Source organism: Vidua chalybeata, chromosome 2 (assembly GCF_026979565.1).
Source record: "Vidua chalybeata isolate OUT-0048 chromosome 2, bVidCha1 merged haplotype, whole genome shotgun sequence".
Classification (NCBI taxonomy): domain Eukaryota; kingdom Metazoa; phylum Chordata; class Aves; order Passeriformes; family Viduidae; genus Vidua; species Vidua chalybeata.
Genome location: NC_071531.1, coordinates 41,887,127 through 41,910,011, shown reverse-complemented (window position 1 = coordinate 41,910,011; position 22,885 = coordinate 41,887,127). Strand labels below are relative to the sequence as shown.

General features: G+C 39.6%; 1 protein-coding gene across 1 annotated transcript in view; it reads left to right on the top strand.

Annotated features, from left to right (window-relative positions):
- Nucleotides 1-691: 691 nt before the first annotated feature.
- The window catches only part of GPC6 (glypican 6), a 719,055-nt gene continuing 696,861 nt past the window's right edge, over nt 692-22,885 (top strand). The window contains exon 1 of the mRNA XM_053935976.1: nt 692-1,076. Coding sequence (XP_053791951.1) covers nt 692-1,076 — 385 coding nt within the window. The remainder of the gene's footprint in view (nt 1,077-22,885) is intronic.

The window sequence follows — 22,885 nt, the reverse complement described above, 5'->3', positions numbered from 1 at the left end:
ACAGCGATCCACGCCAGGATTTGCTTTTTGCTCCTGTATTCAGTATTTCGGCGATGCAACGTGTAGCACGTTTCTCTGTGTGTGTGTGTGTGTGTGTGTGTGCGTGTGTGTGTGTGTGTGCGTGTGTGCGTGCATATGCGGCTCTCCCTCGCTGTGTCTTGTCTCCAGGATTTCTCCCTGCCTGGCTTCGGAGGCTGCTCCAGCGCTGCGCGGAGCAGAGGTTTCCCCGGCTCCCGTAAATACAGGCACACGCATCCAGTGCACCACACGCACGCCCACCACACACACACAGAGGCACACAGACACGCTCCGAGCCGCTGTCCAGTCCATCCCCACGCCGGCTGCTTTCCCCACCGTCTCCATCCAGCTTGGCAGAAGCGGCAGGCACAGCTTCGCGGCGGATCGCGCTGACGCTGCCCCGGGACTCCGCTCGCAGCAAAGCACCCGCGGTTTCAATCTTCACAAGCTACAGACAGATTTTACCCTCTTTTTTCCTTTGCCTTTTTTCTTTTGGTTGTGGGGTATCTGCTTGTGGTTTTGGTTTGTTTGTTTTTGTTTTTTTTTTTTTTTTTTTTTTTCTTTTTTTTTTAAATTTTTTTTTTTTTTTCTTTCGGCGTGAGGCGAGCGCTCTGCGCTTGGAAAAGGAGCCGGAGGGACAAGGGTACCGTTCTCCTGCCCCCGCCGTGCGCGCATGTGTGTGTGTGCGCGCCCATCTCCCCCCCGCCTCGCAAAAGTTTGCCTGGGCGGCCGGGGGGCTCCCGGGCCGCCGCCCCCGCAGCCGGGGGGCGCGGCGGAGGCGCGGCGGAGCTCCGGAGGCGGCGGCGCGGGACTTGCGCGCCGCGCGGGAGTTGCGCTCCGCGCCATGCCGGCGGCGCGGGGGGCTGCGCGGCGCTGCGCCCTGGCGGGGCCGCTGCTGCCGGTGCCGCCACCGCCGGTGCTCCTGCTGCTGCTGCTGCTGCTGCCGGTGCTGCCGGCCACGGGGACCGAGGGCAAGGCGCGGAGCTGCGGCGAGGTGCGGCAGGCGTACAGCGCCAAGGGCTTCAGCCTGGCCAGCGTGCCCTACCAGGAGATCGCAGGTAAGGACGGGGCCGGGAGCGGCGGGGAGCGGGCAGGGGCCGCGGAGCGGGGCCGGCGCTGCTGCTGCCGCCGCCGGGCTGCGCGCACGCCCCACCGGAGCGGGGCCGGGGATCGTGGCTGTGTGTGCGCGGCGCGGAACGGAGCGGAGCGGCTCTGCCGGCCCGGGTGGCACCCAAGGGCTTCCCGGAGGAGCGTGTGTGTGCGTGTAGATAAAGATTAAATAAATACAGAAACTAAGGGGGTGGGGGTTAAAAAAAAAAAGGGTGAGAATGACGGGGACGCAGGCAGGCTCAGCCGCGTTTCTGTTCGCTGGCTGAAACTTCTTGAGAGTTGCAGCCGGGCGGCGAGAGGCAGCGGGCAGGTCCGCAGTGGCGGCTGTCTCCGCTGCCGCCCTGTGCGGGGAGAAAACTTTGCCCTCTGCCCACGGGCACAGGGCGTGAAGGAAGCGGCGGAGGAGGAGGAGGGCGAGGAGGGCAGTCCTGCTCCCCTCCGCACCCCTCCGCGGCCCCAGGCCGGGAGGGTCGCCCCTTGGAGGCGCCGCCGGGCGCCTCCGCCGCAGCACGGATCGAGCAGAGGCACCGGCTGCCGGGGAGAGGCACCCACGCACATCCATCCACACACACCCGCCCGGCAGCCCCGGCAGCCTGTTACTCGGCTCTTCCGTCTGTTGAAACATGCCTACAACAGGTTATATCGCAATCCGCCTACGAAGGTGTTGGGAACAGTTTTTTGGTTGTAATTCTATTTCCCTTCTTTTCCATACTACCTTATCAATATTGCATCTTTAAGACTGAATGAATACAAATACGTTTGGGGCTGAAATTCATTTATCAATCAGAGAGCACCACAAAAAGAGAGCTATTATACGTGAAGATGTGAACCGGGGCTGCTTAAATCGGACTGTTTGAGCCCTCAGAAAAGGTTTATGCTTTGCCACCGGCACTTTGCTGTTAGATCCTGCTATTTGTAGAGTGAATTAGATGCTCCTCGGTTTGCTTGCTTCCTCTTGAAAGTTGGAAGCAGTAGATTTATCTTCCTTGAGGTGAAATAATGCCACAGTTATTCACTGTGTAACATTTAGCACTTTACATGAGGAATGATAAATGTAGAAAATCTCAGGACAGTGAGGCTGTAGTTCACAAAGATACAGGGAAGGTTGTTCCATGTTGCACCTTCATCCCTCAGGCTTACTGATTCTCTGGTCTTTCTGTGCTTTTTCCTGTAATTTATATTCAGGTTGCTCATCTGTTATATGAAATCATGAAATCTCTCCTGTGAGCCACAGATCCTTTGAATATGCAGTCATGCTTTCCCTTTGCTCACTGTTACACCAGCTGCTTTCAGACAGAATGGTAGGATATCCTCTGTTACATTAAAAAAAATAAATTCTAGTAAATTTCAGACTTCTAATAACTTTGGGTAAAACACTTGTTGCTTTCAGGTCACTGAGAAGTTTTATTGTTTCATATATATTCTGAATGTACAGTGCAAAGTTGACACACAATTTTTAAGTAAGCCCAGCATTTACAAGTTTCTGTTGTCATGTATCAGTACAGAAAGACTCAGAGTAATTAAATATTTAATAGTAGTTAAATCCCAAGTTACTCCACAGTTTCCTGCTAAGTTTTATAAGTAAATCTGCTTTTATGATTAAGTACATGATTTATGGGGGTGTGAGTTATTTTTTCTGAGCTTCCTGTTGAAGTTGTTTGGTTTTTTTGTGGTTTATATTCCTTTTTGCTAGTTGGTGTATCAGCTTTTGAGCAGTTCTGTTTGTAGCTGTTCAAGTGAGTTGTAAGACTAGGATTGCTTTAAAGTGTGTTTCTAAGTGTGTTGTTCTTGTACAGTGCTGCAAGGTGGGGTAATAACTGTTCATGCAGCATGGGCTCTTGTTAATGTTAAAGCTCTGTATTTGCTACCTGGTGTGATGTTGGAAGTGTAGTTAAAGCAATCAATGTACAGGTTTGAGAAGCTTTTTTCTTCTTCTTCTTCTTTTTTTTTTTTTCATTCTTTTTTCCATCATTCTGACTTGGTTAAGGAAGCAATTTGTTAGTGTTACAGAAGTGTAGTCTGTCAAAGGCTTCATGTTTTAAGGAGTTCAAAGAACTTTATTACAGTCATATTTCCTAATAAACATTGTGTTTTCAAAAGATTTTGCATCAATGTCTTGGTAATATGATGATAAACAGTAATACACTGTGTGGTTTATGTGTTTTGATTTAACAGTAGTCATGGTTTTTGTTCTAATTTGTTTAAAAGCTATTTTCTAGCTACGATTGTTGAAATGGTAAACTGAAGACAGTGTATATGTACCAAGGCAAAGTGTGTATGTACTGATGTAAAGAGCTGTGAAGAATCTGTTTAAATTATAGAGGTTATGGATATAGAGGGATCTCTCTCTGTTGAATGGAACTGCAATGCAAGAGACTTGTTAGATAACTTCTGTAACGTTATTTGTACTGTCACTCACTTTTGCACAGAGACGGTAGAAGTTACATATGAAAAAAGTTGTCAGTTTTCGCTCTGTAAGGAAGAGTTTTCCTATAGCATTTTGTTGCACATGAAATATGTTTAAGTTGGCAGTAATGTGACTACAGTTGTTCACTGTACTTTTACAACAATGCTAAATTGTTCTATGTGATTGTATAGAACATATTTGCAATCACCCTTCTGTTTCTGATGTCTTCTCCAATAACCACATTCTGGTGCTGTGACCTTCACAGGAGTGCAGCACATAAGGTTGTTTTCTGACATAGTTTAGCAAAGTAAGTCCTCAATAAAGTGACTTTACCTCGGAATGGGGGGCAGAGGAAGAAAATTTGAAGTATACTTGATATGCTGCTGCGGGCTTAATTCTGTGCATCAGTCACATGCAGAGTGGGTAGCCGGAGCTTGCAGTGTATGCTGGCCTGTCTTTGTAAAGGGTTCCTCTCTGAGAGGAGCTACTCAGGGCTACTCTCTGAGTGGAGTATCCTGTGTGTTAAAAAGAGTTCTACTGTGAGACTCGGGTTGCCATGACCCAGTATTCATGAGTGTTAGTGGAGCTCCTGAGGACTTTGCAGGAAATGTTTTGCTGTAGGAAAATCTGTAATTTGAAAGTCAACACATGAGAAAGATCAGAGAACATATCTTATGGCAATACTTGTTTAACTCCAGCCGTGCCTTCAGTAACTTACATTGTCTTAGAGGAAGCCATGAAACTGAAATGTCAAAGTTAAAGTTGGATTGTGCCCTTGCCTCAGAATTTTCTGAATGGAAGTGAATGTCTAACTGTATAAAGTAGTGGATGTGTCTGCTTCGTGCCTTTCCACTTCCAAGGTGAAGGGTGTGTTGTGGTTTTGCTTGGTATTTGGATTTTGTTTTGTTTGGAGGGTTTTTACTATTTGCTGACTAATAGTTTATTTAGATAAGGACTAGAATTGTTCTGATGAAGCATCCAGCAGTAAAGATGTTGAATTCTAAATGCTGCGTAAGAAATATGTGAACTTTGTTCTTCTGCACAGATGATGGACGAGGTGAGATTCTGGCAGCACAGTCACCACAGTCAAAGTGACTGAAATGAAAGCAGAAGCAAACCCTTCATTTTGAAGGTCAGGAGTCACTTGAAATTGTGCTTTGATGAATAGGCTTTATACTGGCATAACACAGAGGCGTTGACTGAAGCAAGCAAGCATATATAACACAGTTGCTTGTAGCTCCTAAGTGGTAATAATAACAACGGTAATAATAATAATAATAATAATAATAATAATAATAATAATAATAATAATAATAATAATACCTCAGTAGTCACCCATGCAATGGAGCTATTAGTCCATGTCAGATGTTCCCAAGATATTCTTTCTGAATGTTTTGCTTTTGTACTCTAAAATGCAGTAATACATTGACAGAATAGGGAAAATCCTCCTGACTAAGTCTGTATCCAAGTACCTGTTCATTAATACCTTCTTTTACTGTTTCTCTGCTGCTCTCACTGAGAGCTGTGAGAAGAAAGTGCCTGTAGACCAGAAGGTAGATGGGGATTCACAGTCAGACACTTTGTGAGGTTGCCTCAGCAGTGTTAAAAAAGAAATAGCCTTGCTAAAATAAATACTATATTCAGTGCAAATTTGTGAAATCTGTTTTGGGCCATTAGACATTAATTCAGTCCTGATCTCCATGATGGCAGTGAAGATGGACATGGAATTTAATGTAAACTTTATACTTCTTTTTTGTTTGAACACTCTTGTAGTTGTATCTTCCACGTTGTGTGTGCTCCCCTCTCACCTCTGTTTGCAGTTGCAGTAATTTCAGCATCAAGAGTCTCTCTGGTCACCTCTCCTTATGGCCTCCCTTATTTTCCAGTTATGAGTGCATGGTGCATACTAATAAATTGTCATGTGCATGTAGGTAGGAGGAAGTACAGCTTTCCTAAGACCTACCTCTGCTGTCACTTCTGTATGTATTTATTGGTTTGTATGTGACTGATGCCATTAAAGGGAATACCACTTACGTATCCACATCTAAAACCTAAAGGTGATGTTTGTAAGATCAGGGCCTTTGAGAATAAATAGCATGTTTTGAATGCTTATAAATAATTCAATTTTGAATGAGAATTTTATATCTCAGCATCTGGAGTTTCCCAGTGTGACTTTATGCTAGAGTGTCTTGGAAAGAGGGACTTTAAAATAGAAAAGGCAATGCTTTCATAATTAATGTAATTATGAACTTTAGTGTATTGTCTCTAATCATCTCTTTTCTTTCTGTTGTCAGTCTGATTTATAATCAGAAAACATACCTAAAGTATAATATTTTCTACACTTCTAAGTGCTAATGTGTTAAACTGTTCTAAAGCTGTATTAGTACTTGTTTCATCATATGCTGTTGTGAAATATTCCTGAGATTAGGTGGTGTTCAGACACCAGAGGTCAAGCACTATGTTAAAAGCTCAGGCCATTCTTTTTTATATTACTGCAATAAAAAATATATTCATTTCATTTATATTATCACTTGGCTCTCATAAAAGGTCAGTTTCAGCTGAATGTACAATTACTTGCAAATGGCAAATCTTTTAACAAGCGATCAACAATAAAAGCTTTTCTGGGTAATTTGTCTTTAAAACTACTACCTGTCATTTCTTTTGAATGACTTGAGCATCTTGCAGTATCACTTGGAGATCTCTGTCTTATTCCCACGACACATGTAAGAAAACTGTGCATACTAATCTTCCTTTCTGCTTAGTAAAGTAAAAATGCATAATTACATTAAAATTTCTAGTTGAAATAACAGGTTTGGTGCTTAAAACTCCATTATGGTATCAAAGTATCAGCATTCCCATTACTAGCAAAATGAAATTACTTTTCTAGTGAACTATGACTGAATGCCACCTTTTGTACCTGGTTAATGGGTGCTGTCTCCCTATGAAGGGAACCCACATTCAGTGGTTTTGACTGTTCATGCTATCAGGCATAATTATTTTAGCAGTTTAAATATGTGTAAAGGAATTAACACTTCGTCAGAAATTCCTAAGAACAGCATATAAAGGTTGGTGTTTAAAGGCAAAATTGTTATTATGCTAAAGAGAGAGAATACATTATAAGATGCAAAAGGAATTTAAAATGTGTTGCAGATGGCAAGAAAACATATGCTGGTAAAATTCATAGCACTTTATTCCTCTGTATGTAAAAAAAGCCTAAAAACCTACTGAAACCAAGATTTGCTTTCTTCACTACTTATTGCTCTAGAGCTCCAGCACACATACAAAAAATGGGCTCCCCTAATAAGAACATTTCTAGCTCTTGTTATAGGGGGCTGTCACAAAGACCATCAGTTCTCTCTGATGAGTTTCGTTTGGCTAACATGACCTTTTCCTTCCAGCAAAATGGAACAACAGCACTTTATTCTGTTGAGCAATTGTGGAACACAGAAGACACGTGGCATTTGGAGGCAGGTGCTGCCAAAGATGTGCTGGAAGAAGTTTCCTTTGACTGCACAGGTGACAGCAATTTGTGTCCTACTGTGACACCCACACAGCAGAGCCAGTCTCTGTGGGCAAAGTCAGGGGTTGTGGGTCATGCTGGGAGGGTTGCTGTCCCCTCTAGCCACTGTGAAACCTGAATATGCAGGGAGAGGCTCTGCAGCACAACCCCAGCTCTGAGATGGAATGGAGACCTGCTGGTCACCTGTCCTGGTCCTTATTTTCAGGGTTGGGTACAGGATCTGCTTTTGGTGCACCAAAATGAAGCAGCCGGGGGTGATACACCTAATGCAAACAGCAAATTGCTCTCCAACTCATCTGGCCTGTGAGGTCTGTCACCTTGTGCTTCTAATGGCCTTTTAACGCTGTTTCCAGCTGAGCAGCAGATGTAAAGGGTACAGAGCATCTCGAGCTGTTTTTTTTTCCCTCCTGAAAGAAGCATTTCTACAGATGCTTGACAAACAGTGGAGCCTTGAACCTGCTCACTGACCTGTTGGGTTTAAAATAGCAGGGCAAATCTCACCAAAATAAGTGGAAGTGTCGACGTTTTAACAGGTGCTGTGGAATGGCATTAAATAAGTTTGCTTACAGAGTAACACATAGTATCTCTGTGTGTGCATGCAGAGGTAAAGTTATGGCTTTTACCTGGAGTGGCTTCACAGTCACATTTAAGGACTGAAAGAGCTAGAGAAGTTGCACATTATCAGAACAGGTGCTTGCAAACCAGGTTGAAACTTTGTTTTATGGCCCCATCTGATCAACACCAGAATGCAAACATATGCGCAATAAAAAATGACACAGGATTCACTTCATATATGTCAGAAAGATCAAAGGCTAAGTCACTCATGCTTATCCCACTGTATGGGAAGTCCAATTAGTTCAAGCTTGATGCTTGACTAAGCAGTAGGTCCTTAAAACCTTCCCTGTAAGTCAAAAGCTAGACTTCTCTGTTGCCAGAAACAGTTTCTTTGCCAGTCTGTGCAGCTCTTGATGTGTTTATAATGGTAGCATATTTATCTGATGCTTTTAGCCATGTCCCTCTGGCTTTTGTGTTGAGTTTCTAACATGCTAGGGACTGTAGGATCGTCTTTTTGGTATTTGTATGAGTTGGCCTTGGAAAGAAGTGGATGCATGGGGTGAGGCTTTCATACATCTCGGTATCAGATTGTGATGCGCTATAGTGGGAGGATGTATGTGGACACTGCTGTGGCTGGAGAACTGTGGAGGTATGTGGAAGTACTCTAAACCTGGAAAAATACAGTCTGTAAATGCCTCACTATGGTTCTCATGTCAATGTCTGTGGATGGCTTTTGAGTTATTGTTGGTATCCCTTATGACCTTGGAGTTTGTCTTTGAGAGCAGTAATTAATAAAGGAAACTAAAATGGCTTTCTTAAACATGATTTATGTTTTAAGAAGTGAATCATAACAGTGGGGAACAGATCTTTATGTCCAGTTATCCTACCAAAAGTATGACATTGTGACTGATGATCACATGGCCAAGGAGGCTCTTGTCATATCCTGTGTACATTTCCTGTAAGTTCTTTACAGTTCAGGATTCAGATTTCCTGTCTTCAGGTAATGTTTCTCTGAGATGCTCACCTGAACTGGATAACTGATCTGATAGCAAATCCACCAAAAACCATCTTGAAGTTCCTCCAGATGGTATGTGGGAATACCTGAAGTCATGATGAGAACACGGGGCTCACAATCCGATGGTGTCTTTCAGGTAGTCATACAATTCTGTTGAAACTGCTAAAGGAATATTGTCCATCTTTTCTCATGTGTCACCGAAATGCAGCGTGGCAGTAGTATAGTGTTCTTAGCAGTATAGTTCAGAAGAAATTATTAGCAGCTGAACATTCTTGGGTATTATCCCCACTTCTGTTCTCGGCTTTCTAACTGCATCGCCATCAACTTTACAAGCCATACTAGCAAAGTCATCTGTTCTCCAAAACTGATGGAGCTGAACACTTGTCTGGGATGAGGAAAAGAACTTTGAGGACTTCACTACCTTAGGGAAACTTTTGCTTGTTAACATGGCAGTGTATGATAGTTAATGTGGTCAGTTCATGATTTTATGGCATGTTGAATTTGGAGGTTAGGAGGCAAAAGGATGAGGTTGTTAGACCTCATGTTTGTATACTGTTATTTATAGCTGTTTTCATGTTTCAAATCTTTTCTACACCTGAGGGTGCCCATTCCCAACTCTGTGCACCTTTGACCTTACAATTGTACTCACAGTAGCACTGAGATAGAGATGGTTAAAAGCAGTGGCAAAATGCTTCTTTGTATGTCCTAAATATCAAATTGTCAGCCATGAGATTTCAGATGTTGAACAATTTCTAAATGCCTTCCAGTTTGTAAGTAACCTTGTTTTTAAATGAGTGCTTGTCCTTAACAAGTGTAAACAATGCAGTGACAAATCAAAGGCAAGGGCTGATGAACAGCAGTGTCCAGTGGCTCAATCTGTTATGTTTCCTATCTTTTCTCTTAAACCGATGTCATGTTTCAGAGGGGAAGGAGCTGTAAATACAAACAACAACTTCATCTTCTTTAGTTACACAGATTTGATTCACAGCATAAACACAAATATGAATATTTAGTTCTATGATATTAGCTTTTGGTTCTACAACTTTAACAAATAAGTTAATATTGCATATGAGCAATTTAAGCTCCTTGGATGAGAGTAGATATATATAATTTAATCTGTCAGCAATATCTTTGTAGTAGAGAAATACGGAAAATACCTATTGAACAGTTTCTCACTCAGGCCATTTTCCCTTTAACCAGTTAGAGTCATTGTGAGTTACAATATTCTTATCCAATTGTTGCATACCATGCATGTATTTAAAACTGTTTCAAAAATTTGATGTCAAACATGACTCACAGTAAAACCTTCCTTAATAAAACAGTTTTTACTTTGTGAAGTAGTCCATCCTTGCCATCAGTCCTGTTGCAAAATAAAGCAGGGAGGACAGGTAACACAAATCAAAATTGCAAAGTAAGTCGTGTTGGCTTGACCTAGAGGTTTAGGTGGTTTTGAGCAGAAAATCAAAATCTAATTTAAAAATGAAAGTATTTAAAAGAATGGCACGGGATGTTTATTTATTGAATTGGTGACAAGCAGGAGCAGTATTCCTTGAGAGATGTTTTTTGTGCTGACTATGGCCTGGCAATAAGCATTGTTAATAGAGTACCTGGAACATAACTAATATTCACTGATTAAAGACAAACGCCTATCTTTGCCATGTAGCATGGCTGATGAAGTGGAATGACTCCCAGAAAGGACTTCCTGAAACTGAATGCTGAAACAGTGATTAGCTTGTTCTTAAAGCTGATCTTCAGAAGTCCTGTACTGTTCTTTAAATGGGAACTCCAAAGACTCTTTCTTCTTTAACTACTGAGACAGCATACTAAAAGCCGTGTGTGAATTGATTGCAGTCAGATTGGCTCTGAAGCACGTGCATGCTTCTGTTTTTAGGTTTTTTGAGTTAAAGACTCCACAAAACCTGATTTTTGCCTCTCTCCATTGAATGCAGCCGATGGGGGAATTTGATTGAGAATTAATTGGAGTTTTTTTTTTTTACAAAATTAAATAGAGCAGTAAATGATCAGAATCCAAAATGGCAATTTAATTGTGAGAAACAATGAAGAAATGCAAGAAAGGAACAGTCCTGTCTCCAAAGAGGTTCCATTTTATATTTATGTCAGTATTTCTTCATGAGACTTACAAAATCATAATGTCATAGTTATGTACATACTGTTTAAACCTGTCTCTGTTACATAGACATCAAACATAATGCAAATGAATCTGCTGCTTAATTTTTTAGTTGCCCTTCTAAAAGATGCCAGCTTCATATCGTGGTGAGATTCAACAGTAATTGATGGATGCATCTTTGTACCTTGTTAATTAGTATTTTAGAGTTTGAGTTTGCTTTTTAAAGCAGCTCCAGCTGGACACTGTTAATCATTGTCTAGAGCACAGTCTATGCTCAGTACAGAAACTGGCCAAACCACAAACTCTTTCCACCTCATATACCAAAATCTGGTTGCTGGAGAATACTTAAACACATAAATACAGATCACTGCTGAAGTAAAGCTTTTCGTTATCTGATGAATGTATTTAAATTGCTCCTCTCACAGTCTGCCCAACAGACTAATTCTGTCTCTTCAACCTAGAGGAATACATGGCAGTATTATGTCCACAGTGTATGGACATATATATATACATTCATAAATCTCTGTAGCCAAACAGCTCCTTACATTCAGAAAGTCTGCTGAGATTGTATTACATTCTGAGGTATATGTAACACTATAGATAACAAGTTGATTACAAATGTGGATTATAAGTGAGGTCCAATTGTCTTTTTAATAGTTGCATAGTGTTCCTGTCATTGTTAGTTTTTTTCTTCTTTGAGTATTCTAGAGTAATTTCCATTTTTCAGTAACAGGGTGGTCACTGCCATTACCTCCATGCCTAATGGACCTCCAGCTAAATCTGTTTTTGACAAAAGCGGAAATGCTACAGAAGTTCCCTGTCCTTTTCAACTGCAAGAAGAGCAAAAAGCCAACTCAAATGAAGCAAATTCTACACTTAAGAATGGATTCATCCAGATTTTATTCTCTAATGCCAAACAAATCTGATATCAGTCCATAAAGTTCAATTGGGTTAAAGAATCATGTGTGTCACTTTGTATTGATTTATAAACTTTTGGGTTATTTTTTATAGTCCTTTTACCATCATTATTACATTTATTATACAGCACAGACAATAAACCTTTCTAGAAAGAGTAATGGCATTGGAAAATTAGGATCATCATCATTGTAATGGCTGTTACCTAAGTGCTCATCTTTTTGTTCCCTTCTGTGGCTTGCCTGATGTTTGGAGCCGATCAACCTGTTGCATCCAGTGACTATTCAGATGGGTCATAAGAAAACGTAGCAAAATAAAACCTCTCAAAATGGATCTTAAGGTTAGTATACCTTTATGTTAATCCAATATAGTGATACAGAGGCAAAATCTTAATTAGTTGAAATGGGCAAATATGAGATGAGTTGTTCAAAATTTTCAACAATAAGCATTTTGGGAAGTTGGTACTAACTGCTAGCAGCCACATTTTCTGATTAATACATATTTGTATTTTTGACATGCTCATATGAAAGGCAAATTTGTAAACATTACCAATATTTATTCCACAAATATTTGTCTCATTTTATTTCACCCTGCTGCGATCTGCAAGTGCTAATCATTGGAACCCTTTGGAGCAAAGGAACTTACCAAGTTGCATTAGTTATAGCAGGAAGAAAATATTCAAACAAATTTTTGTGGAAAAAGTGTCTTGGTCGATCTAATTTTACAAGCGAGCTGCAGGCATGTCTTTCAACAGTGAGCAGTTAATTTGCAAAGGCGAGTTACAGAATATATTCTGAACATTTTTGCAGTTCCTTACGGGGAGCTTCTTTCTTCTCAATCATTCTTTTCCATTCTGTGCACAACATTTCTTGTTTATGCTACACAGCACATACATACATCCCCATTTCAAAATAAGAAAAAAAATAACAGATAATTCAGTTTTTAAAGTTACTTATTGCTGAAATACTTTTTGCTTCCACAAAGAGGCCATCACTGTTTTTACTGGTACAGTTCCTTATTTTAGGTATCTTCCTGCCTTGCAGGATAATTTTTCATACAGGTGCTTAAGGCTACAGGATACAATGCATGAGGGAAGTTGAGTAATCAGTGATTACTGGTGTAGGAGAAAAACCCTGTGTGTGCTGCTTGCTGATGGGTGAAAGAGTTGAGTCCTCCCTCCACCTTTTGAGACAACATCTTCAAGGCCCTTTTTTGGAGCGATGCATGTGATGCATTGCTTCTTTTTTAAGCAATTCCACTGTGCATAAATAGTATTACATAATAAAAAGAAATTACATGAGAGTAGAGAGGGATCTTTTACAGTATGCATGCAGTGATAGGACAAGGGGCAATGGCTTTAAGGTGAAAAAGGATAGGTTTAGATTAGATACTAGGAAGAAACTCCTTACTGTGAGGGTGGTGAGGCACTGAAAAATGTTGCCCAGGAGAGTTATGTATGCTCCATCCCTGGAAGTGTTCATGGCCATGCTATATGGGACTTTGAAGAACCTGGTTTAGTGAAAACTTTCCCTACCCATGGCAGAGGGTTGGAACTAGATAATTTTTGAGATCCCTTCCAACCCAAATAATTCCATGAATCTATGATTCTGTGTTCATTGAGACAGAGAGGATGTTTTATTTTGTTTTGTGCCTGTTTTTTAGCACATCAGTGTTAACTATTGGAAGTGCACATGATTATTGTTGAAGTTGAGTTTTGGGTAAGCTGTAGTTCCAAAAATGGTTTGACCGTTCCTCAAACATGTGCATGAAACAGAAAACATTATTGGAAAATGTTTTTATTTTTCCTGTTAGTGGGAGTGGGTGGTGGTGCAGAATTGGTTTCTTCTATACCCTGATGAGGTGTCTAACATTTTGTGTTCTATAAATATATATTTTTTAGGAATATTAATATTTTAGGAGTAATATTGTAAAAACAAACAAAAATGTCCCATGGAGAGTCAGCAGCAGAATTCTTGGTGTTATCTGCTAAAGATGAAGCAGTTCTCTTAAGGTGTTCCACTAAGGTTAAGGTACAGGAGAGAGGTCTTGAACACCCCGTGGGTTCTGTCAGTTTCCACTACAAGTTTTATTTTCTTTATGAGCCTAGATATAAACTTGGTACTGGGAATAGTAGCAGCTTTAAAACTTCTGGGGAAATTGTTTGACTTTTGAAGCACCTTAGAAGGTTCCAAAGGTATTGCTGGCCAACAGGCACAAAATAATTTGATATAAAACTGAGCTCTAGGTTGCTGTTAGAAACCACCAAGATAATAAGTCAGTTTTAGGAAAAAAACAGGTTCATTATTTTTTAATTGGGCTGCTCATCAAAAATGCAAGAGGTGTTCCAAATATCATGAAGTTTAAGGAAATTAAGTTCTGATGAATTCCATATACATAACATGATGAATCTATACACTGCTGACCCTCGCAAGTGAGTTCTTCCTCCATTTCAAATGTCTTCTCAGGTGAAAAACAGCACAAACATCAATTTAAGCAGTCTATAAATACAAAATGAAGTAAGTACTTAAAATGAAACTTTAACAAGACCAAAAGCATTTTGGCAAGATTATTTCAGGGAACAGTTAAAATAAATGAGAACAGCTTTCCTTTGTGATTAACACCATTATATTCTCATTCATTTATGACATTATATTAATTCAGGATATTATATTCATTCAAGACTTCCACAGCAATTTTCAGAGGAGCTGTGTAACAACAAAATGAGAAAAGCAATAAAAGACACAGACTAGTAATACATTTGATATTGAGAGAAAGGAAGATGCAGAGTGGGCTGGGAAAATTGGGGCATATCTACATTCAACTTGCTTCAGAACTCTGATGTAGGAAGATGTAGGAACTAAAGAAGCATTTCTTGTGCAGTTACATAGACATAACCATGACAGAGGAGGTGGATATTTGGTGGAATGCTGGTGAGTGGACTTACAAGGCTTTCTGAGATTGTTTTTTTGCTTTCACTTTCAGTGTAAATTCCCTCCTGGTTGCCATCAATCCCAAAAATAAAAGCAGGATCAAAACTCTATTCTAAGAATTTTGTAGTCATTTTATAGGGGTTTAGTTAGTACTGAACTCAAAAGTGAATGTGACACTTCTATCACTTATCTGACTGTACGTTTGTGACTAACAACTGCAGCAGTCTCGTGTGATGTCTTTCTGAAAGTCCCTCCCCTTAGTGTCTTGTCTTTCTCTTTCTTTGGTCCCTCCCTGAACTTCCCCTAGGTTTTCAGCTTCTCTGCATCCCCCACTTTAGCACATCTCAAAAAGCTTGATACAGTCTTAAAATGCTCTTGCCTCTGCAAACATCCTGTCAGCAGTCCTTACCTCTGTACAGAATTACCCTGCTCCATGTGTACAGCATGCTGGGGGGGAGTTTCTTTCTTTGACTTCTTTTTTTGTTTCAGATCAGATACAACAATCTCATCAAGAAATCATTCTCCTTGGGCATTCATGAGTAGCTGACTCAGTGTCCCCTAGTTTTCACTAACTAGGCTACTAGAATTCTTTCAGCTTTATTGTTTCTTTGGTCCTTGCCAGGAGTTAGTATTTTATTTGTGTTGCCTTTATTATAAAGATAACCTGACAGTAAATTTCCAACAGCTTCACTCCATGTTACTTTTTTCCTAGTTGCTTGATCTGTTTGTTGGGTTTTTGTGGTGTATGTCCATGTCCTGGCCCTGCCCGCCCCCCACCCCCCCTTCCCCTCCTTCCCCTCCTTCCCCTCCTTCCCCTCCTGCTTTTTAAAAATTGCTCTTAGTATTGTGCTTCTGCATCTTCAGACTGTAGTTTTATCTGCCAGTTATGGAAAAGAAGATATCATTTAGTGTGGTCTTCCTATACTTAGGATTTAGCCTCCTTTCAATGAATTTTCTGTCAGCCTTTTCTTGGAGCACTTTCTGACTAAAGCCTGTCAAGACTCTTGGATTTTAGAAGGGCCAGGACTTCTTTCTTTGCCCAGAATTTTATTTCCTAAACTATTTATTTTGGAAGATCATTTTCTTGAAAGTTAAGTCATATGTAAGAAACTCCTGAGGATACGGAGAGGAGTCCAGTCAGTTCAGTCTTTGAGAAGGAACAAAGCAGTGGGGAACAAAAGCATGAGACGCACAAGTTTGCTTCTGCAGAGCTATGTAAAAGTAAAGAAACACAGGCTGAGTTTAGCAATATCTACTGGAACAAAAAACATAATAAATAAAGTGATCTTTTGTAATTTTTGCATGTGTTAATCCAGCAATTTTGCTTACATTTGGGCAGTATCAGAATCTTGTTTACAAACTCTAATTTTACAGTTCATCTGTAAGTAGTATTTTATTTTTAGACTGTGGAAGTTAAACTCCATGGAATTCCTTTTTAAAAAACGAAAACCCCTATTCCTGCCACAGTAGAGGCCCCACAAGTTTTCTGTTCAAGTTCTCATATACTCACAAGAATTGCAGAGGCATCCTTTGTGAGCCAGCAGATGGGGCATCTCTGTGAGGGCTTCAGGTAAAAGATGGCAACAACTTCACAGTGGTCCCCTTGCTCTGCTGAGAGGTGAGTAATTAAAAATCATGGAATATTTTTGTATTTGAAGCCATCATCTAGTTCCAGCCTGCCTTTCTTGGGCTGGGACACCTTCCAGTAGACTACATTGCTCAGAGCCCAAACTAAACTGGCCTTGAACAGTTGGAGGGATGCGGCAGTCACAGCTTCTGTGGGCAACCTGTTCAGTGTCTCACCATCCTCACAATGAAGAATGTCTTCCTAATATCTAATGCTGGATTAGATTAGATTAGATATTTCAGTTTAAAGCCATTCCCCCCTTGTCCTGTTGCTGCATATCCTTGTAAAAAATCCCTCTCCAGCTTTTCTATAGACCCTCTTTAGGTACTGGAAGGCTGCTATAAGTTTTCCATGAAGCCTTCTCTTCTTCAGACTGAACAACTGCAAGTCTCTCAGCCTGTCTTCACAGGAGAGGTGCTCCAGCCCTGTGATTATTTGCATGGCTGTCCTCTGGACATGCTCCAGCATATCCATGTCCTTCATATGAGTCATTACTGTAATGAGTTTCCCTGGCTTCTCAAGTCCAGGTGGCTGCACTCCAGGCACCAGTGCCTTGCAGTCCACCTGCAAATGATGTGGTGTGGTCTAGGTGGGTCAGGATGCCCTACCTGACCTGATTTACATTGAGTAACAGCACCTGTTGCCTTGTGAAGTAATTTAATGTACTCCACACAGTAATACTAACCCTAAACAGTAATAACCCTAACCCTAACCCAATACCTTCAACTACTCCACACAGTAATACTGTGTGGAGTAGTTGAGGGTATTGGATTCATTTGGATTTGGGTGTAGGACTTGACTTCAAGTAAAGATGTTAGGAATAAGAGGATAATTGCACTTTTTCTTCCTCAATTTTGGAGGAGGAAGAAATATTAATAGCAAACAGCAATAGAGATGTATTTGTGCTTCTCAATCAGCAGCACTTTGGGAAGAATACCAGCAAAGGACAAAACAAGAAAAAAGCAGCCACAAGATAGAACTGGCGGGATGTGCTGAAAAGCAGTGCCTTTGCCATTCTGCTACAGTCAGAAAAGTCAAAATCCACATCAGAATACAGGAATGAAAAATTACAGTCTTCTAGACTGAAGCCTGACAAAATTGCAGCAAATATAAGCTAACTCCAAGCAAAGCACTGCTTATCTACCATTTCCCATGATGTTGACTCTTAAGATGAAAAGTGTGATACAGTATTTGGGGAGTGGAAGATTAATTTTTTTTCATTAGCATGGCAATTTTTAATGTCATTATTTCATAATTACTCCACAAAGTTTAGAGTAGGGACATTTAGCATTGTCAGTAGCTTTTTCATCTTATTGAATAGCACTGAAAAGGAATCAACATAATGAAATCCAAATGCAAAATTAATATGAAATTGCTAAGGATTTGGCTTTTTTATTTGTTATGTTTTGGTTTGTTTTGATTTAAACAGATACACAGGCTTTGAGAAAAAGGTTTTTTTTAATTAAAAAAATAATTTTAAAAAAAGTACAGTTTCAGAGTAATGCATGGAATAAGTTGCTGCTACCTAAAAGTGTGGAACACCAGAGGTAAATGCAACTTCAGCCTAAATCAGGACTGAGGAATCACACAGTGTGTGGCACCACAGGGCTAACTGATATATTTACTGCTGCTCTAATCTCCTTTACTGGCCTGCACATGGCCAACAGGCACAAACTTTATTTGTTGACATGTTTTATGTTAACTGTGCTTTTAGTAGCAGCGAATAAATCCAAAATTAAGAAAGAAACACCAAAACAGGTTTTTTAACAGTGTAAATAAAATGTAATTTATCAAAGTAGCATACTGTGACTATAACCTGATGTGAAAAGTATTATATCAGCAAAATTATTTTTATGTTATATTCTGGGGTTAACATTAAATGGTGGTAAGGACTCAAGCACTGAAATTGTGAAATATAAATTCTTCATGATCCTGTATGTAAATAGTGATGGGACTCCTTGCCACTGTTTTTACCCATGACTAATTTGCATTTATAATCGTGATATAAAAACCCCACATGGTCAAGATACAGCTATTTTAGTAACTCAGGTAGGCAGAACAGCCTGGAGTTTTTTCTTTGGCATCATGCTGTAGAACAAGGAAATAGTTTATTTAAAAATGCAGAATCCACTTATTCATTCTTTACAGAAAGTTGGTAGTTACCAGTGATGCAGATTCTGGACATAAATGAAACAAATACACATAATTAACCAAGTATTGTGATGACTGTTGCTTACAACTTATTTCTTACACTATAACTCATGAGCAGATACTGGTAGAAAAAGCTTTACTCTGAACAAAACCAGAGCTGGATAAAAAAAACCAGGAGAGAGAGGTCTGTGAATTGGGGCTGAGATGTTGGTTTGATAACAACTGGAGATACTTTGTATTTTCGTATGATGCTAGGGACAAGTAAAAGGGATGGATCAAAAAAAAAAAATGTACTTGAAAGCCCATTGGTGATAGGATCAAAAGGAAAGTAAATGGGAAATAAAGAGGAGAGTGAGGGAGAAGAGGTGCTCCATAACAACATGCAGCAGCCAGTGGAGGTGAAGGAAATGTCATGTGGCAGCTTCCCTTCAGATGTGAGTCTTTGATCTTTTTTTTTGCATTTTTTGCACATGAATTCTGTAGAATTTTATTTGCTTTCAAAATTTCACCAGGAACAAGTGGTTGCTGTATTTCTGACAGTATTCCTAGTGTTTGAACTTCACAGTTGTCATTAGTTCCTTCAATAAATATTCCCTGCTGTTGCTTTGATTTTCATAATTACTCACTCTCAATCAAGTACATTTCTCAAGGACTGAAATTGTGAAATATAAATTCTTCATGATCCCATAATGAAAAGGCAGTTTTAAAGGCTTTGATTCACAATATATGTTTCAGCTAAGAAAAGACCATGACTATGTGAGAAAGAACAAAGAGCTGGGCTCCAAGATACTTCCATTTTAGGATCATTTAGGGAATTTTTTTATACCTTCTTAAGGTACTAAGATACCCAAATACTTGAAAAACTTGGAATTGATTTATGAAAGATAGAAGTCTGTATCTTATTTGTGAGGTGCATATTTATATATCTATCTATCTATCTAGAGATGATTAAAGCAAAGCTGTTAATTTGCTGTCCTACTATTTTTTACTATATATGTGACATCAGAGGGTCTCAGCATATGAAGTGATGTGTGATTCTAGCAAACAAAAAGTAAAATGAAAGGTGTTGTTTTACTCAGAAGTGAAGGCTATATTGCAAGTATTTTATTGCATGCAAATCCAGTAATACACTTATACAGAAATTATGAATATGCAGACCTCCAAAAGGTCCTAGAAGGATTTAATGAAAGATTTAGATACTAAAATCTTAGAGAGCAGTTTGAGGCAGTGTCTTCATAAGAGCCCCAAGACCTCTGTAAAAAACCCATAAAAAACAGCTCCCTTGCCCCAAGCAGTTGTATTGGCTGCTTTGCAGCAGAAACTTCATCTTGCTAGCCATGAGAGAAGAGTGCTATTCTCTTGTGTATGTGCATCACCCAAAAAGAAGTGTTTGTCATTTTAAATCCAACTGGATTTAGGCATCTGCTTAATCAGGTTTATGAGTGTGGTATTCTGGTGTGTGGGTATCCTGCAGTTTCCCTTGGAAATATATAGATTTCTATGGTCTTTATGTTTTTTTTTTTCTTGTTATAGTACATGACAAGAAAATAGATAATAGGTAGCTTTTTTTTTTTCCTGTTGTAGTTACCTGTAGTAAATGGAGTGAAACATAAACTTTAAGAGATTTAGAGATTTTAGAGGAGCTAAGGTTTTAGTTAGAGATAAGCCTTACTAGAGTTAATTAAAATAAAAGGATTCTGTAAGTAGGCCTTGATGAAGTTAAGAGTTAGTAGTAATTGATTGCTTGTCAACACAATGTTTAGTTAGCTGGGTTTATAATGAAGAATATAGAAACTGACAAATAGCTTTTAGGAACATAAGACAATTGTGGGCCTCCTCTGTTCTGAAACCAATTGAAGACAAGGAATGGGAGTTCTACCAAGGCTCATTTGTCATATTTGCATTGAAAAGGTAGAAAGGTCAGAATGAGGAAGACTTCATTTACTTCCTCATTTTGGGACCCCTCCTCATGAAAGGGACCACCGACCCATTTCAAGGAACAAACTACGCATGCTTAATAGCTTTTGAAATTATTGGCACACGAAGCAAGGAATGGGATGTACCAAAATGATGAATACGTATTTGTATTTTGGGTATTCAATTCTTGTGTGGATAAAAGGACTCTGTAATCATTTGAAAGGCACGGTGTGTATTTGGGAGCTATCCTGCACGCTGCCCGGCGTCGCAATAAACATACACTTTCTAACTTTAAACTGTTAGAGAGTTTCTGTCTGTCACAGTTGGATAGCAGTGCTAGATCGATATCCATATTTCTTTAATAAATCAGGAGGAAGGAAGACTTCTAATTAAGATGTTCTACATCATCACCTGGAAGCATTCAGGGAACATACCTGCATTAGCATTTCGGTATGAATTAGGAACGTGCTTTTGAAGTAAAGCTTCCCATTGTCTCTACTTGCTGTGCTTGGATTCACATTATAAAGTGGTCTTGGAGAACACAAGATGGACTTTTTTGGGGGTAACCAGACAGTGTGCTCCAACCATTTCCAGATAATCAAATTCCTAGTCCCAGATCAAAATAAATCCAAACCCTTTAATAAGTATAGTGTGGATGTCAGTTTCTCATCAGCCATGCATTACCCTAAGGAGTTGCTTCCCTTGAACTGCTCTGCTTGCTTCTGTAGGTGCAAGCATGAATTTCTTCAAAGCTTTTTCTCTTTTAGCTACAGGGTGAGTCTAGGTCCTCAGCAGAGGTAGTCAGAATCACTCTGCTGCAGGAAGATGACTAAATTTGAGGCGCTGAAAGCTCATATTAGCTGTCTAAAAGTAGGGGATATAAATACTGTCCATAGTGATTGTATCATAAAGTAGAGCAAGGCAGTGCAGGCAGCAGCTGTGCAGCACTTTTTACTTCAGTCCCCTCTGGTGAGTTATTCTCCCTTGGGCAGGATGTGATGCGGATTGCACCTCATCTGTGCTAATTCAGCTCTTGACTGTTTGTTGTTTTAGAGAGACATGATAATATTACAAAAAAATGAAACAATAGAAAGTAGGCAAAGTCCTTCTTTTTTTTTAGGACACACCCTTCCCTACAGTTGCATTCAGCTGTTTGTAATCAGTAGGCCAGTGCAAAACAAATACTTTGATCTTGTACTAGGACTACTAAGTAAACCTGCTAAAATGTTACTAGCATTACCTCCCGTTTTCTAGTATGTTCTCTCTGTTTACCAAAAGCTGTTTGGTAAATCTTGTCTCACTTTCAATTTAGATATTGTTTCTACCTCCCAGAAAACAGAGACATCTCAGTTCATTCAGAGAATACTTTCTAAATAGGTATTTCTTATGTCAAGGTCATAATAAATCAAGTATGGAATGGTGCAGACTTAAGTAATGTATTTTTTCCATTACCTTCTGATTCTCTCAGCATTTGTAGCATATATTTCTACTTAAAACAGAAAATAATACTAGCTTATAGCTAAGATCAAAGAAAAAACAAAAAGACAATATGCTAGTGTACTATTAGAAATTTAGAATTGTAACATCAAACATTAAAAATCTAGATAATTACGATTGTTGCAGGAGCTTTGCTTGGCTACCTATGAATAAAGATAGTCCTAGAAGTATACTCATGTACAAATCCTCATACAGGATCACGTATTGTACTTAGACAATTAATTATTTTCTCTGTTGTATACGACATCTTATTAAAATTCTGTTCTGAAGATAAGCTATAAATTTTCTCATAGCCTTTTCTCTTACAACTACTATATCTAGAAACTTAATTAAATATTTTTATTTTCATAATCTGTCCTGAGCTATTATTTTCGTTTTACATGTGAGAAAGAAATGCATTTTTAAATGCATTCTTAAGATGCTCAACTTGTGTTGTAAAAGTACTTAGCACTTTGTATTTTCAGAGTACTACTAACTGGCTTTAGCTGCAATCTCCAAGCAGATCTTCTGCATAACATGCTTTATTGTGTCTGTTTTTTGGACACAAGGAAGTGATTGATGTAAATGGAGAATCATTCATGAAAATCTGGCTGAGATACAGGAACCTATAGGAGGAAGAATGCTACCAAGCAGTTCTCCACAGAAATGCCCTTGCCATGTGTTCTGGTTTGAAAGCAAAACCAGTGAGAGACTCCAAGTCAGAAATAGAATTTATTGGGAAAAAAAAAAAAAAAAAAAAAAAAAACAACAACAAACAAAAAATACACGCAATGATACAAAAGGAAGACCACTGGCAAAGTCAGAATACAACCTGACACCCGCTTTGGCCAGTGTGCTGGTAGCAGTCCAAATTGGAGTGGCTGCAGTCCTCTTGGAGTGGCAGATGTGGTTGCTGTGTCTTCTCGGAAACCTGTGGAAAGGCTGCCTTTCTGTCTAGAAATTCCTGGATTTATCCAGGTGGGAATGCCTAGCTTCTCTCCCTGGACGGAGCATCTCACAATGGGCTGATGTTATTCTGAGTCACGAGGTGTGTTCTTAATCACCTGTTAAACAGAACTAGCTCCTGGAGAGTATCTCTGAGTCATGTGGCAAGAC